At 36.3% G+C, this 17,990-nt stretch overlaps 1 protein-coding gene across 4 annotated transcripts in view; it reads right to left on the bottom strand.

Moving 5' to 3' along the window:
- The window catches only part of RNGTT (RNA guanylyltransferase and 5'-phosphatase), a 249,562-nt gene that overhangs the window by 84,229 nt on the left and 147,343 nt on the right, over nt 1-17,990 (bottom strand). For all 4 annotated transcript variants that reach the window (XM_061427846.1, XM_061427844.1, XM_061427847.1 and 1 more), the window contains one exon: nt 11,335-11,435. In XM_061427846.1, coding sequence (XP_061283830.1) covers nt 11,335-11,435 — 101 coding nt within the window. The remainder of the gene's footprint in view (nt 1-11,334; nt 11,436-17,990) is intronic.

Raw genomic sequence — 17,990 nt, 5'->3', positions numbered from 1 at the left:
ACACTAATACTTATCTGTATCTCCCCCTCCAGCCAAGCTACTCATACCTTCAGGATAGGGCTTATCCATCTTTTTATTCTCATCTCCTAACAATGCAGTTTGCACACAGATGGTTTTCAAGAACAGTTACTGAATAGTGATTAATCAGTTTTAACTAGCACTGCTACTTACTATGATGAAAGTCCAAAACTAAATGGAAGACAAAGGATAGTGATTCTTTTTTTCATTTTAATAAATTAGATTCTGAAAAAGATGAATAAAGGTCTTTGTTTCTTAGTAATGAATTCATGTAATTTACAGTTAATGTATTCTAAACTCCCTTGAGACTATGTAATATGGTTTATACTTTCTATAATAAATCCATATTTAAATGCCAAAGCAATTTAAAAATCTAAATAATACATATTCCTGCTCTAGTTATGAAAGTTAAAGACATTACTCACAAGAGGTAAATTGGATGATATTTGAGGAACTCGTGTCATTGTACAACGGTCAGGAAAAATACTTTTGATATTAGCATGTTAATGGACATACAATTTAGATCCATTTTCAAACAATTAAGTAAAAACAGAATGCACTTTCTTAAAAAGCTGCATAATCTACAGACTTCCTTTGATAATTGAAAACATGCTTATGAAATCTGCAATGACTTCTGTTTATCAACATGAACTATCCTTAAGCTGCAGATATAGAAAACTTCCAGTTGAAAGAGGTTTCTAATTAAAACATTACAAGGTGGTAATTTACTATAAATACAGTTGTTAAATCTGTACTGTTTACGGTGCATAACACTGGTACATTTATGGACACTTAGAACATCTAAAGCTTAGATTATTATTAAACAATGAAATATGTTTCTTACAATTAAGTATAATTTTAAAAAAGGTCATATATAACAGGTACCAATATAATAAAATTAAGATACTGAGAACAACCATTAGCAACACCACTTCACGAAGCTTTGCAAAAATCATGGATCATAATTGTTCTTACCATACTATTATTCAACATTATTCAATACTTAGAAACTAAGATAGTTTTCTGATAAACACAAAGAACAAAATGAGTTCCATACCCTTCCCCCATATATTTTCCCCTGAGGTTCAAAGCTTAATATGAGTTCCATTTTCCAGAGATAAAAGGACTGCATTAACAATGATGTGCCCTAGCTTTATTCTTTTTACAATAAATTACCATATTTATATTTTGAAGCTGTCATATGCTACAGGATATTAAATATCCTCTTGTCATAATTAACTCTTTAAACCGAATTAAATGACTTGGTTCAAAACAGACTGTGAAAGTTAAAAGAAATAATTCTATCACTAATTATTTTCTAATTATTCTAATAATCAGAGCTATTTAATTTATTCCATAATTGATTTTAACAGAGAAATGCACAGTGACTAAAAGTTCAATTTTTTTCCTCCTTTTACCCTTAAAATACAAACAAGAATTTGAACTTGGGATGGTTAGCAATAAATGTATCATAACTTCATAAATACTTCAGGCCAAATCCTAATACAGCAAGTGGTAACAAATTACTAATTTTAAAATCTCCATCCATAATTATGTCAAATATAAGCCATTAGACAATACTATAAGTGTCTCATTTCACTGTTGTTGTTGTTCAATTGTTGCTCATATCCGAATCTTTGTAACCCCATGGACTACGGCCTGCCAGGATCCTTTGTCCTCCACTATCTCCTGGAGTTTGCTCAAATTCATTACCATTGAGTTGGTGATACTATCAAATCATCTCATCCTCAGAGGATGAGACAGTTCATTTTACTAAGGCTTAGTAATATTTTTGTTATGAACACTACTGCTTCTGCAGTAGGTTAATATGATGGCATTTAGAAAAACTCTCCTTTATATTAACACAAACTCAAGAAGGTCTATAGTAAAATATTGTTTTCACAGGCTACTTGGATTAGTTTGAATCACATTCTCTCCAATGTGATTCAAAGTAGAAACAACACTGGTATTCTATCTATACAATATCCCCACAGATATCTACCAGGTAACAAGCACCTCATAACATAAAAGCTAACTTAGAAAAATATGTCAAAAAAAAGAAAAATATGTCATTAAGGAAAATTATATTAAATTAGAACAAATAATACAAGCAAAGGCTCTTGTTATAAAGAATAATTTTCAATGAATAAAAATAAAAGTTAAATTCCAAAGAACCAAATGATAAAAATAAATGTGATGCCAATTTCTCTTTAGTAAATTAAAAAGTGAAAGAGTATTTTGACTCCAGTGAAGTTATAAACACATGTTTTGAAACCATATCTCCCTCTCTCCTAGGCACTTTGACTGTGGTATTTATTTTTGGTAGGTGGCCTGAGATCAATTTTCTGTAGGAGGTCGGGAATATCAAACAAAAGAGTTAACAGGAATTACTAATACCTCAAAAACAACCAGACAGCCGGGCAGAGGAACTGAAAGCTCAGCTTTCAGCTTAGCTTCTCCATTGCTCTCCCGGCCCCCTTGGAAAAAACACCATAATCAAGAATTTGATAGAGTAACCATTCAAAGGACTGAAACCCAAAGAAGCATTTTTCTTTAAAAATGTTTGAGTGATGAGAATATGTTCAAATAGGATAACCAAAGCAGTTACTTTTATCTTTTGTTAAAAGATAAAAGTAGCCACTCTTATACCCCCCAAAGTATGATCAGCTATATGCCAAATACAACCATTAGGTGTACTCTGTAATAATACTGGTTATATTAGTGTTTTTATCTCTAATTTCACTTACTTAAAAATATTCTTCAATGAAATATAAATAAAAGAGTTAAACATTTCATTCCAAAATAGAGTGGGGGGGGGGGTGGGAGGAACTCTGTTCAGCAAAGAAATAAGAATTTTTTATTATATTCTTGCTGACTTAATCCTTTCTTACACAACAACATTTTTCAACAGTCTGAATATTTTATCACTATAATGTCTTTCTTAAAATCCTAACACTAGTTCAAGTAAATATGAGAAATATTAATAGAATTAATCATTCTTTTCTTTAAATAAATCTTAACAAAAGAAAAAAATTATTTTAGTCAGAATAAAAGGATTTTTCATCCATTTTCAAGCAAAGTAGAATCATGTAGTTGATGCCATTTACCTCATTGTGCTTGTTATGAAGCTATTAGCACTTCTCTCTTTCAAATGCCCAGGCCTGAGCTGGGTTAATAAGATGCATCATTTTTTTCATTCTACAAAACCTCATAACGCAAAATTATTTTTGCATTTTAGCCTACTAGCTTATAATTGTAAAGTCTATATAGGCAGAGGAGAAGGCAACGGCAACCCACTCCAGTACTCTTGCCTGGAAAATCCCATGGATGGAGGAGCCTGGTAGGCTGCAGTCCATGGGGTAGCTAAGAGTCAGGCACGACTGAGCGATTTCACTTTCACTTTTCCCTTTCATGCACTGGAGAAGGAAATGGCAACCCACTCCAGTGTTCTTGCCTGGAGAATCCCAGGGACAGAGGAGCCTAGTGGGCTGTCGTCTCTGGGGCCACACAGAGTCGGACACGACTGAAGCGACTTAGCAGCAGCAGCAGCATACAGGCAGAACTTGAATTTACTCGGTCTATTCAGACAGTTAAATAAAGAGTATGAATAAATCCTCACAACAAATCTATGAGCTAAGCACTATTACTGGGGACATTTTACACATGAGGAAGTTTAAAAAGATTAAGAAACAACAGCAAGTTAAGTAGTGGAGCTAGGATTGGTTCTGTGCAGTCCTGGCCAAAAACTCATGTTCTTACCCACTATACATATCACCAAAGTTATTTTAAGACATTCACTATCAAAAATTTCTGTAAAAACTTTTCTGATTTTTGTTATGCTCTTGCTCTCCAGATATTCAACAATTTATATAATTAATTATACAAATACATTGAAAACATATGCATTTTAAAAGGGAAAAATTAACAGAAATTGGAATCAAATAGGAAGTAATGCACATAGAAAACTGAATTCAGATGGTTCAGCAAACAATAGAACTACAGGACTGGCCAAAAGGGAATATGGACTTTTCACTTATGGATGAATATGGATGCCTTAACTGAAAACAACACAAACAATAACAAACAGAAAAATGCTTACCAAGTGCCACCTGTTCTAAAATAGTTTACATACATTAGTTCACTTAATCCTCAGCCAATTTCTATTTTGTGCTGCTACTGTTGTTCAGTCATCCGGTAGTGTCCAGTTCTCTGCGCCCCTACGGACTGCAGCACTCCAGGCCTCCCAGTCCCTCACCATCTCCTGGGGTTTGCTCAATGTGATTCAGTGGAGAAGGGAATGGCAAGCCACTTCCGTATTCTTGCCTTGAGAACCCCATGAACAGCATGAAAAGGCAAAAAAGACAGGACACTGAAAGATGAACTCCGCAGGTCAGTAGGTGCCCAATATGCTACGGGAGATTGGTGGAGAAATAAACCAAGAAAGAATGAAGAGACGGAGCTAAAGTAAAAACAATACCCAGCTGTGGATGTGACTGGTGATGGAAGTAAACTCCAATGCTATAAGAGCAATATTGCATAGGAACCTGGAATGCTGGGCCATGAAACAAGGAAAACTGAAAGTGGTCAAACAGGAGACGGCAAAAGTGAACATCGACATTTTAGGAATCAGTGAACCAAAATGGACTGGAATGGGTGAATTTAACTCAGATGACCATTATATCTACTACTGTGGGCAAGAATCCCTTAGAAGAAATGGAATAGCCATCATAGTCAACAAGAGTCCAAACTGCAGTACTTGGATCCAATTTCAAAAATGACAGAATGGTCTCTGTTTGTTTCCAAGGCAAACCATTCAATATCACAGTATGCCCCAACCAGTAATCCTGAAGAAGCTGAAGTTGAATGGTTCTATGAAGATCTACAAGACCTTCTAGAACTAACACACAAAAAAAGATGTCCTTTTCATTATAGGGGACTGGAATGCAAAAGCAGGAACTCAAGAGATACCTGGAGTAACGGGCAAATTTGGCCTTGGAGTACAAAACAAAGCAAGTCAAAAGCTAACAAGAGTTTTGGCAAGAGAACACACTGGTCATAGCAAACACCCTCTTCCAACAACACAAGAGAAGACTCTACACATAGACATCAACAGATGGTTGATATTGAAATCAGACTGATTATACTCTTTGCAGCCAGAGATGGAGAAGCTCTATACAGTCAGCAAAAACAAGACCAGGAGCTAACTATGGCTCAGATCATGAACTCCTTACTGTCAAATTCAGACTTAAATTGAAGAAAGTAAGGAAAACCACTAGCCCATTCAGGTATGACCTAAATCAAATCCCTTATGAATATACAGTGGAAGTGACAAATAGACAAAGGGATTAGATCTGATAGACAGAGTGTCTGAAGAACTATGGATGGAGATTTGTGACACTGTACAGGATGCAGTGATCAAGACCATCCCCAAGAAAAAGAAATGCAAAAAGGCAAAATGGTTGTCTGAGGAGGCCTTACAAATAGCTGTGAAAAGAAGAGCAGCTAAAAGCAGAGGAGAAAAGGAAAGACATACCTATTTGAATGCAGAGTTCCAAAGAATAGAAAGAAGAGATAAGAAAGCCTTCCTGAGTGATCAATGCAAAGAAATAGAGGGAAACAATAGAATGGGAAAGACTAGAGATCTCTTCAAGAAAATTAGAGATACCAAGGGAACATTTCATGCAAAGATGGGCACAATAAAGGACAGAAACGGTATGGGCCTAACAGAAGCAGAAAATATTAAGAAGAGGTGGCAACAATACACAGAAGAACTGTACAAAAAAGATCTTCATGACCCAGATAACCATGATGGTGTGATCACTCACCTAGAGCCAGACATCCTGGAATGTGAAGTCAAGTGAGCTTATGAAGCATCACTATGAACAAAGCTAATGGAGGTGATGGAATTCCAGTTGAGATATTTCAAACCCTAAAAGATGATGCTGTGAAAGTGCTGCACTCAATATGCCAGCACATTTGGAAAACTCAGCAATGGCCACAGGACTGGAAAAGGTCAGTTTTCATTCCAATCCCAAAGAAAGGCAATGCCAAAGAATGCTCAAACTACCACACAATCGCACTCATCGCACACACTAGCAAAGTAATGCTCAAAATTCTCCAAGCCAGGCTTCAACAGTATATGATTCGTGAACTTCCAGACGTTCAAACCAGATTTAGAAAAGGCAGAGGAACCAGAGATCAAATTGCCAATATCCATTGGATCATTGAAACAGCAAGAGTTCCAGAAAAATATCTATTTCTGTTTTATTGACTATGCCAAAGCCTTTGACTGCATGGATCACAACAAACTGTGGAAAATTCTTCAAGAGATGAGAATACCAGACCACTTTACCTGCCTCCTAAGAAATCTGTATGCAGATATAGAAGCAACAGTTAGAACCAGACATGGAACAACAGACTGGATCCGAATTGGGAAAGGAGTACATCAAGGCTGTATATTGTTATCCTGCTTATTTAACTTATATGCAGAGTATATCATGCAAAAAGCCAGGATGGATGAAGCACAAGCTGGAATCAAGATTGCTGGGAGAAATATCAATAACCTCAGATGTGCAGATGACACCACCCTTATGGCGAAGGAGGAACGGTGTTGAAAGCGAAGGAGAACTAAAGAGCCTCTTGATGAAAGTGAAAGAGGAGAGTGGAAAAGTTGGCTTAAAACTCAATATTCAGAAAACTAAGATCATGGCATCTGGTCCCATCACTTCATGGCAAATAGATGGGGAAACAGTAGAAACAGTGACAGACTTTATTTTCTTGGGCTCCAAAATCACTGCAGATGATGACTGCAGCCATGAAATTAAAAGACGCTTGCTCCTTGGAAGCAAAGTTATGACCAACCTAGACAGCATATTAAAAAGCAGAGACATTACTTTGCCAACAAAGGCCTATTTAGTCAAAGCTATGGTTTTTCCAATAGTCATGTATGGATCTGACAGTTGGACCTTAAAGAAAGCTGAGCACCAAAGAATTGATGCTTTGTTTGTGGTGTCGGAGAAGACTCTTGAGAGTTCCTTGGACTGCAAGGAGATCCAACCAGTCCATCCTAAAGGAAATCAGTCCTAAATATTCATTGGAAGAACTGATGTTGAAGCTGAAACTCCAATACTTTGGCCACCTGATGCCAAGAACTGACTTATTCTTGGCATCAAGAATTGACTTATTGGAAAAGACCCTGATTCTGGGAAAGACTGAAGGCGGGAGGAGAAAGGGACAATAGAGGATGAGACGGTTGGAAGGCATCACCGACTCGATGGACATGAGTTTGAGTAAGCTCTGGAGCTGTTGATGGACAGGGAGCCTGGCATGCTGCAGTCCACGGGGTCGCAAAGTTTCAGACATGACTGAGCGACTTCACTGACTGAAGTCCACTGCATCAATGAGGTGATTCCTCGTTAGTAAAATTTCTATTTTACTAACAAGGAATTTGAGGCACAGAAATAAAGAATATGCTCAAAGCATAGTTAATAAGATTTAAGCCGAGGCACCCTGGCTCTAGAATCTGTGCTCTAAACTATACTATACAAATAATAAGGTTATTTTGCTCACTATAAGTCACTGACATTGTTGTACTCAAGTGTTTGCACTCTCCAAAATACAGACAACCTTTGTAACCCTAGCTTTTGACAATGACTATATTCTTTGGTTGTAGATTATTTAAACCCACAATAATTTTAAAGCAATGCAATAGCTTTCAGATGAAAATCTGTATTGTATGTCAATACAATGTAAACTGCTAAGATGTACACAAGTTATTTTAGGTCAATCAACCAGTCCATTCTGAAGGAGATTAGCCCTGGGATTTCTTTGGAAGGAATGATGCTAAAGCTGAAACTCCAGTACTTTGGCCACCTCATGCGAAGAGTTGACTCACTGGAGAAGACTCTGATGCTGGGAGGGACTGGGGGCAGGAGGAGAAGGGGACGTCAGAGGATGAGATGGCTGGATGACATCACTGACTCGATGGATGAGAGTCTGGGTGAACTCCGGGAGTTGGTGATGGACAGGGAGGCCTGGCATGCTGCGATTCATGGGGTCGCAAAGAGTCGGACATGACTGAGCGACTGAACTGAACTGAACTGAACTCAACATTAACTTAATATGTTAAAATTTTCAGAAATGATACTGCTGCTGCTGCTGCTAAGTCACTTCAGTTGTGTCCGACTCTGTGTGACCCCAGAGACGTCAGCCCACGAGGCTCCCCCGTCCCTGGGATTCTCCAGGCAAGAACACTGGAGTGGGTTGCCATTTCCTTTTCCAATGCAGGAAAGTGAAAAGTGAGAGTGAAGTCGCTCAGTCGTGTCCGACTCTTAGCGACCCCATGGACTGCAGCCTATCAGGCTCCTCTGTCCATGGGATTTTCCATGCAAGAGTACTGGAGTGGGTTGCCATTGCCTTCTCCAAGAAATGATACTACAAGAAGTGAAAAGACCAAATGTCTGCAAAAAAAAAAAAAAAAGAATCATTGCAGACATTTTCAAAGATTGGTATTTATATTATACCTGTCAAGACATTCCACTCCATACTTAACTTTGTAGAAATATTTAGGAGCAGAACAAAGAAAAAAAATTAGCTTGCCTTATGATATTTAAATACTTTAGTCCCATTTCACTAGTCAAATGTTATGATTCTTATGATTCAGAGACATGGCTCCTCTCAAACTATTACAGGTGTATTTCCCATAATGCTCTCTGACATATAGCATCTAACATAAGCATTAGATACAAACTCATTTACTTTGTGAAAACTGCTATCATCCATAACATTCTCTCCATGGAAAAAACAGGATATTACTCCAGCTAACTGAATAATACATATTTAATATAATATTTATCACTTTATATTTCATATTATAATACTCCATTTTTGAAAACTGACACTGTTACATAAATAAATCACGTACCTACACCAATGTAACCTGCTTAATTCTATAAGAATAATCATCTTTAATGCTAACATTTTGGTATGTTTTAAAGAGGTACTAGAATAAGAGATAATTCATTTTTTTTATAAGACATTCCAAATAGGTAAAATTAAATATATATATATTAAAACATACTAAGAATAGAAGCAAATGACAAACTACTAAATTATACTGTCATATTTAATTACAATAGACAAATAAAGGAAAAAATTAATATCATTTTTAATACTTAGAAAAATGGTCATTCCACATGTAGCCACATGTAGCTTTTAAGTGTTGCTAAGAAGTGCAATCTTAGAAAGCCAAACAAAATAACCTTTCAAAACTCAATGAAACAATCAACAAAATCACACAAAGGTTTATACTTCTTAACTAAATATTATAAATAGAGATTTAAGTAAAATAGAGGATTTAGTAATGAAGCAATTTCACAAATTTCACTTTATCTTTGAAGTCTTATTTCCAAAGAACCATATTCATTTGTGTCTTTTAAGGGAAAAAAAAGATGCATGCAGCCCCATCAGACTTAATCCTTCAGCCATCACTGTTTAGAAGAGAGGTGGTATTCTCCAAGGCACTTCCAGAAAGACATACAAGCATCATCTTGCATGACTACTGATTTGGAGGTTCTAAAGCGAACTGGCAACCCAGAATACCTGTACACCCAACACTTCATCAAGAAGAATAATAGTCTTGAGCTTACTACTCAGCAATATTTATCCAAAGATAGTGTTATTTTATATAGATGGGGGGGTAGAATGTGTTTGGGGGCAGTTTCCAGAAAACATTAACAATATTTATTCATCTTATTAGTAATTAAGTGTTATAACAACATTGTATTGAGAATACTGGTTAATAATTAATAAATGGTTAACTGATATTAATATCAATGCATAGCTAAGATAAGTATCAATAAATAGTAAACTAAAGATTATTCTTCCTGACAGATATCCAGCATACAGATATCCTAGATTACGAATATTATTTCTTTTATTTAATCTTCTACATTATTCTATACAATATATATATTTTATCCAATTCTATTGTCAAAAGTTATCAATCTATCTTTGAATTAAACCAGATCAATAGAGAGTAAAAATACCTAAACAACACTATTTGAGGTCCCAGATTGCTGTTCTGGCTAAACTGTACTTTGTTATTAAGTGACAAACTCTTATTTAAGGACATAAAATATTAACTACTCTATGTTTTAGAAACTGATATATAACTTAATAAACACTCTCTTTTTAGTTAGGATTCATCACCCTACACAGTATCATTATTTGAAAACATATAATCTCTTAAGAGACTTAATCTTCTGGAATCTGTAGTCACATAACTCATCATCTACCCATCATTCCATTAGCTACAAAAAAACAAACCTGTGGTTTATCTTTGGCAAATAAAAAGTGCATGCATTTCATGGCATGCACTGGTACATTTTTAAGCTTTCTGCCAATGTTATCTTATATATTTTCTCTTTAGGATTTCCTTGATTTAACATTTCTTATTTTGTTATTATGCATTTACTTACATAAGATGCCATAAAAAATTGTGGAACAAGGTAAAATAAAACAAGGCTTTGGAAAAACAATGAAAATATTTATTAATACTAAAGCATGTTTCTTTTTTTTTATTCTAACGTAGCAACCAATGATGGAGGAGGAAATGGCAACCCACTCCAGTATTCCTGCCTGGGAAACCCCATAGACGGAGGAGCCTGGGGTTGCAAGAGTCAGACATGACTTAACAACTAACAACAACAACAACTAACCAATGAAGTCACATATGAAGATTAACCAATACATGACATTAACACTTAATAGACATTATGAAAAATTTTAATGAAATTCTACAATTAAAACTCTACCCCAATAAAGTATAAATAAGTTTTTGCCATGCAAATGCAAACATGAAGCAGTTTCCTTCAAAGGAAAAATGGCTTGTTTTAAAATGCTGAATAATAATAATAATATCTTACATTTATAATTCACTTGACTAGATTATTTTCAAGTAAAATCTATTTTCACTTTTACATTTTAATGAAGTTCATTGTGTTAATATTAGAAATAACTTTTTTTAAGACTAAAATTGGTCAATTTTAAAGGATGCTACAAAATGTGAGCTGTAATATATCAAAGAAATAATCTGGGAAAATGCGATAGATTTATAGTATACATATATAAAGTATACTGGAAAAGTATTTTACTTTATTTTGAAGGTATATGTAAAATATCAGATAAACAGTGAAGCTTTCTATAATACAAACTTTTATATGCACATCTGTTTTCATAACTTTTGGGTAAGTATCTAGGAATAGTAAAAGTATTATTACATATAAAAATGATGGGGAATCAAATGCGCATACTTACCCTTCTCCTCCCATTCTTGTTATTTTTAGGCGAAAATCCACAGAATTAAGACTGGGAGGCTTCCATTTCAAAATATCATCACATCGACCAGGTTTGTATTTCTAAAGTGATGACAATGAGGATAATAGTTAATAAGAAGATAAAAATTATGCATCTGATATACTAAATATAATAACAATTACTTTTTATTAAGCAAAATCAAGTCTTCTTTTACTATAATCTTTGTTATCGTCAACTGATGAGTGAAGTTAGGTATCAGCACTCATGAGTTAGATGGGAAGATCCCTTGGAGAAGGGCATGGCAATCCACTCCAGTATTCTTGCCTGGAGAATTCCATGGACAGAGGAGCCTGGCAGGCTAAAGTCCATAGGGTCACAAAGAGTAAAGCAACTTAGCTTGCACACACGCTATTCATTAGATATCCAACATGTTATGGATAACCTTTCTCTCTTCCCTGCCAAAACACATAGATACATGTTCGTGAAAGTTTTGAAAAATAATGACACATAGATATTTGTTTGTGAAAGTTTCAAAAAATAATGAAACCTATTATTCCCTACTATTCGCTACAACTTAAAGGAAGTTTGGTCATTTAAAAATAATTGTGCCTATTTAGTTCTTTGGTCCACTTGTTGATTGGGTTGTTCATTTTTCTGGTATTGAGCCTCATGAGCTATTTGTATATCTTAGAGATTAATTCTTTGTCAGTTGTTTCATTTGTTATTATTTTCTTCCATTCTGAAGGCTGCCTTTTTACCTTGCTTACAGTTTCCTTCATTGTGCAAAAGTTTTTACCTTTAATTAGGTCCCACTTGTTTATTTCCATTACTCTGGCAGGTGGGTCATAGAGGATCTTGCTGTGATTTATGTCAGAGAGTGTTCTGCCTATGTTTTCCTCTGAGAGTTTTATAGTTTCTAGTCTTACATTTAGATATTTAATCCATCTGAGTTTACTTTTGTGTATGGTGTTAGAAAGGGTTCTAGTTTCATTTTTTTACATGTGGTTGACCAGTTTCCCTAGCACCACTTATTAAAGAGGTTGTCTTTTCTCCATTGTATATTTTTGCCTACCCTGTCAAAGATAAGGTGTCCATAGGTACATGGATTTATCTCTGGGCTTTCTATTTTGTTCCACTGATCTATATTTCTGTCTCTGTGCCAGTACCATACTGCCTTGATGACTGTAGCTTTGTAGTATAATCTGAACTTAGGTAGGTTGATTCCTCCAGTGCCATTCTTCTTTCTTAAGATTGCTTTGGCTATTCAAGGTTTGTGGGGTTCCCATACAAATTGTGAAATTATTTGTTCTACCTCAGTGAAAAATACCACTGGTAGCTTGATAGGGATTGCACTGAATCTATAGATGGCTTTGGGCAGTATACTCATTTTCACTATATTGATCTTCCGATCCATGAACATGGTACATTTCTCCATCTATTTGTGTCATCTTTGATTTCTTTCATCAGTGTTTTATAGTTTTCTATATATAGGTCTTTTGTTTCTTTAGGTAGATTTATTCCTAAGTATTTTATTCTTTTCATTGCAATAGTGAATGGGATTGCTTTCTCTGTTTTTTCCACTGTTAGTGTATAGGAATGCAAGGGGTTTCTGTAAATTAATTTTATATCCTGCAACTTTACTATATTCATTGATTAGCTCTAGTAATTTTCTGATGGTATCCTTAGGGTTTTCTATGTAGAGGATCATGTCATCTGCAAACAGTGAGAGTTTTACTTCTTCTTTTCCAATATGGATTCCTTTTATTTCTTTTCTTCCTCTGATTGCTGTGGCTAGGACTTCCAAAACTATGTTGAACAGTAGTGGTGAGAGTGGGCACCCTTGTCTTGTTCCTGATTTTAGAGGAAATACTTTCAATTTTTCACCATTGAGGATGTTTGCTATCAGTTTGTCTGCTGCTGCTGCTGCTAAGTCACTTCAGTCGTATCCAACTCTTAGCGACCCCATGGACTGTAGCCCACCAGGCTCCTCCATCCATGGCATTTTCCAGGCAAGAGAACTGGAGTGGGGTGCCACTGACTTTTCCAATTAGTTGTCTATATGGCTTTTATTTTCTTGAGCTATGTTCCTTCTATGCTTTCTGGAGAGGTTTTTTGATTTTTTATCATAAATGGGTATTGAATTTTGTCAAAGGCTTTCTCTGCATCAATTGAGATAATCATATGGCTTTTATCTTTCAATTTGTTAATATGGTGTATCACACTGATTGATTTGCAAATATTAAAGAATCCTTGCATCCCTGGAATAAAGCCCACTTGGTCATGATGTATGATCTTTTTAATATGTTGTTGGATTCTGTTTGCTAGAATTTTGTTGAGGATTTTTGCATCTATGTTCATCAGTGATATTGGCTGTAGTTTTCTTTTTTTGTGTGGCATCTTTGTTTGGTCTTGGTATTAGGGTGATGGTGGCCTTATAGAATGAATTTGGGAGTTTACCTTCCTTTCCAATTTTCTGGAAGAGTTTGAGTAGGATGGATGTTAGCTCTTCTCTAAATTTTTGGTAGAATTCACCTATGAAGCCATCCTGGGCTTTTGTTTGTTGGAAGATTTTTTTATTACAGCTTCAATTTCCATGCTTGTGATGGGTCTGTTAAGATTTTCTGTTTCTTCCTGGTTCAGTTTTGGAAGGTTATACTTTTCTAAGACATTTTTCCAAAGAAGACATATAGATGGCTAATAAACACATGAAAAGATGCTCAACATCACTCCTTATTAGATAAATGAATATCAAAACCACAATAAGGTATCAACTCATGCCGCTTAGAATGGTTGCCATCAAAAAGTCTACAAACAATAAATGCTGGAGAAGGTGTGGAGGAAAAGGAACCCTTTTACACTGTTGGTGGGAATGCAAACCGGTACAGCCACCGTATGAAGAACAGTGTAGAGATTCCTTAAAAAAACTGGAAACAGAACTGCCATATGACCCAGCAATCCCACTGCTGGGCATATACACCAAGGAAACCAGAAATGAAAGAGACACATGTACCCCAATGTTTACTACAGCACTGTTTACAATAGCCAGGACATGGAAATAACTTAGATGTCCATCGGCAGACAAATGGATAAGGAAGCTCTGGTACATATACACAACAGAATATTACTCAGCTATTAATAAAGAATGCATTTGAATCAGTTCTAATGAGGTGGATGAAACTGGAGCCTATTATACAGAGCTCCACCAAAAACACCAAAACAGTATATTAAAGCATATATATGGAATTTAGAAAGACAGCAACAACAATCCTATATGCAAGGCAGCAAAAGAGACACAGATGTAAAGAACAGACTTTTGGACTATGTGGGAGAAGGCGAAGGTGGAATGATTTGCGAGAATAGCATTGAAACATGTATATTACCATGTAAAATAGGTGACCAGTGCAACTTCGATGCATGAAGCAGGGCACTCAAAGTCGGTGCTCTGGAACAACCCAGAGGCATGCAGTGGGGATGAAGGTGGGAGGGGGGTTCAGGATGGGGCTACACAGGTGCATCCGTGGTTGATTTATGCTGATGTATGGCAAAAACCACCACAATACTGTGAGGTAATTATTCTCCAATTATAATAAATAAATTAATTTTAAAATAAAAATAATTGTGCCTCTTTATTCAGCTTTGCTGTAGGATGATTCAATCACAATGAATAAAATTAACTAATGAATTTGACAAATGGATACAATCATGTAAGCATCACTAGAATCACAATATACAGCATTTCAATCAACCATCCAAAAGCTTTCTCTTGACATCTGCAGTCAGTTCCCTGTCACCGACTCTCCAGCAATAGTGACCTTCTTTCTATGACTACAGTTGTGCCTTTTCTGAAATCCATGAGAAATTCATAACACAACATTTTGCTATACATTGGCGTATATATTAGTAGCTTGCTCCTTTTTATTAAACCGAGCAAGATTCCATTCTACATATATACCACAAAATTCACATTTATAAGTAGATGGACATCTGGGTTGTTCCTATTTTTAGGCTATCATGAGTGATACTGGTCCGAACATTGGTGTGGACATCTGCTTTCAAAACTTTTGAGCAAATATCTACCCTAGGAGTAGAATGGCTCTGTCTAACGGTAAAGTATGCTTAACTTTATAAGAAACTGTCAAATTGTTCTCCAAAGTGGCAGTGACTTCGTCCATTCACAGCTGTAACATCAATTCAGTTCAGTTCAGTCACTGTTGTGTCTGACTCTGTGCAACCCCATGAATCGCAGCACACCAGGCCTCCCTGTCCATCACCAACTCCCAGAGTTCACTCAAACTCATGTCCATCAAGTCGGTGATGCCATCCAGCCATCTCATCCTCTGTCATTCCCTTCTTTGCCTGCCACCAATCCTTCCCAGCATCAGGGTCTTTTCCAATGAGTCAACTCTTCGCATGAGGTGGTCAAAGTATTGGAGCTTCAGCATCAGCATCACTCCTTCCAATGAATACCCAGGACTGATCTCCTTTAGAATGGACTGGTTGGATCTCCTTGCAGTCCAAGGGACTCTCAAGAGTCTTCTCCAACACCACAGTTCAAAAGCATCAATTCTTCGGCACTCAGCTTTCTTCACAGTCCAACTTTCACATCCATACATGACCACTGGAAAAACCATAGCCTTGAGTAGACGGACCTTTATTGGCAAAGTAATGTCTGTGCTTTTCAATATGCTACCTAGGTTGGTTACAACTTTGCTTCCAAGGAGTAAGCGTCTTTTAATTTCATGGCTGCAATCACCATCTGCAGTGATTTTGGAGCCCAGAAAAATAAAGTCTGACACTGTTTCCACATCTATTTGCCATGAAGTGATGGGACCAGATGCCATGATCTTCGTTTTCTGAATGTTGAGCTTTAAGCCAATTTTTTCACTCTCCTCTTTCACTTTCATCAAGAGGCTTTTGAGTTCCTCTTCACTTTCTGCCATAAGGGTGGTGTCATCTGCATATCTGAGGTTCTTGATATTTCTTCTGGCAATCTTGATTCCAGCCTGTGCTTCTTCCAGCCCAGTGTTTCTCATGATGTACTCTGCATATAAGTTAAATAAGCAGGGTGATAATATATAGCCTTGACCTACTCCTTTTCCTATTTGGAACCAGTCTGTTGTTCCATGTCCAGTTCTAACTGTAGCTTCCTGACCTGCATATAGGTTTCTCAAGAGGCAAGTCAGGTGGTCTGGTATTTCCATCTCTTTCAGAATCTTCCACAGTTTATTGTGATCCACACAGTCAAAGGCTTTGGCATAGTCAATAAAGCAGAAATAGATGTTTTTCTGGAACTCTCTTGCTTTTTTGATGATCCAGCAGATGTTGGCAATTTGATCTCTGGTTCCTCTGCCTTTTCTAAAACCAGCTTGAACATCTGGAAGTTCACGGTTCACATATTGCTGAAACCTGGCTTGGAGAATTTTGAGCATTACTTTACTAGTGTGTGAGATGAGTGCAATTGTGTGGTAGTTTGAGCATTCTTTGGCATTGCCTTTCTTTGGGATTGGAATGAAAACTGACCTTTTCCAGTCCTGTGGCCACTGCTGAGTTTTCCAAATTTGCTGGCATATTGAATGCAGCACTTTCACAGCATCATCTTCCAGGATTTGAAAGAGCTCAACTGGAATTCCATCACCCCCACTAGCTTTGTTCGTAGTGATGCTTTCTAAGGCCCACTTGACTTCATATTCCAGGATGTCTGGCTCTAGGTGAGTGATCACACCATCGTGATTATCTGGGTCATGAAGATCTTTTTGTACAGTTCTTCTGTGTATTCTTGCCACCTCTTCTTAATATCTTCTGCTTCTGTTAGGTCCATACCATTTCTGTCCTTTATCAAGCCCATCTTTGCATGAAATGTTCCCCTGATATCTCTAATTTTCTTGAAGAGATCTCTAGTCGTTTCCATTCTGTTGTTTCTATTTCTTTGCACTGATCACTGAGGAAGGCTTTCTTATCTCTCCTTGCTATTCTTTGGAACTCTGCATTCAGATGCTTATATCTTTCCTTTTCTCCTTTGCTTTTTTGCTTCTCTTCTTTTCATAGCTATTTGTAAGGCTTCCTCAGACAGCCATTTTGCTTTTTTGCATTTCTTTTCCATGGAGATGATCTTGATCTCTGTCTCCTGTACAATGTCACGAACCTCTGTCCATAGTTCATCAGGTACTCTATCAGATCTAGTCCATTAAATCTATTTCTCACTTCTACTGTATAATTATAAGGGATTTGATTTAGCTGTAACATATGAGAGATCAATTTCCTCTGCATCTAACCCAGAACTAGGTATTGCTGTTCTTTTTAATTCTAAAATTTTCATTCTAAAGTACATCTCATAATTCTGATTTGCATTTCTCTAATGACAAAAGATGCTGAAGATCTTTTAATTTGTTTATTTGTTGCTATCTGTGTATCTTCTTTGGTGAGGTACCTGTTCAAAATTTTACCCTTGTTTTTACTGGGTTATGTACTTATAATGGACCTGTATGAGTTGTTTATATATTCTGGATAAATAGCCTTGTTTGGATAGATGTTCTGCAAATATTTTCTACCAGTTTTTGTCTTGCCTTTTCATTTTCTTAACAAAATATATATCTTTTGAATATATTTTAATGAACTCAAAATCATCTATTTTTTTCCTGCTTTCCTGAGGTATGATT

The sequence above is a fragment of the Bos javanicus genome, chromosome 9 (genome assembly GCF_032452875.1).
Source record: "Bos javanicus breed banteng chromosome 9, ARS-OSU_banteng_1.0, whole genome shotgun sequence".
Taxonomy (NCBI): domain Eukaryota; kingdom Metazoa; phylum Chordata; class Mammalia; order Artiodactyla; family Bovidae; genus Bos; species Bos javanicus.
The sequence above is the reverse complement of the archived record's forward strand: the minus strand, read 5'-3'. Positions and strand labels throughout refer to the sequence as shown.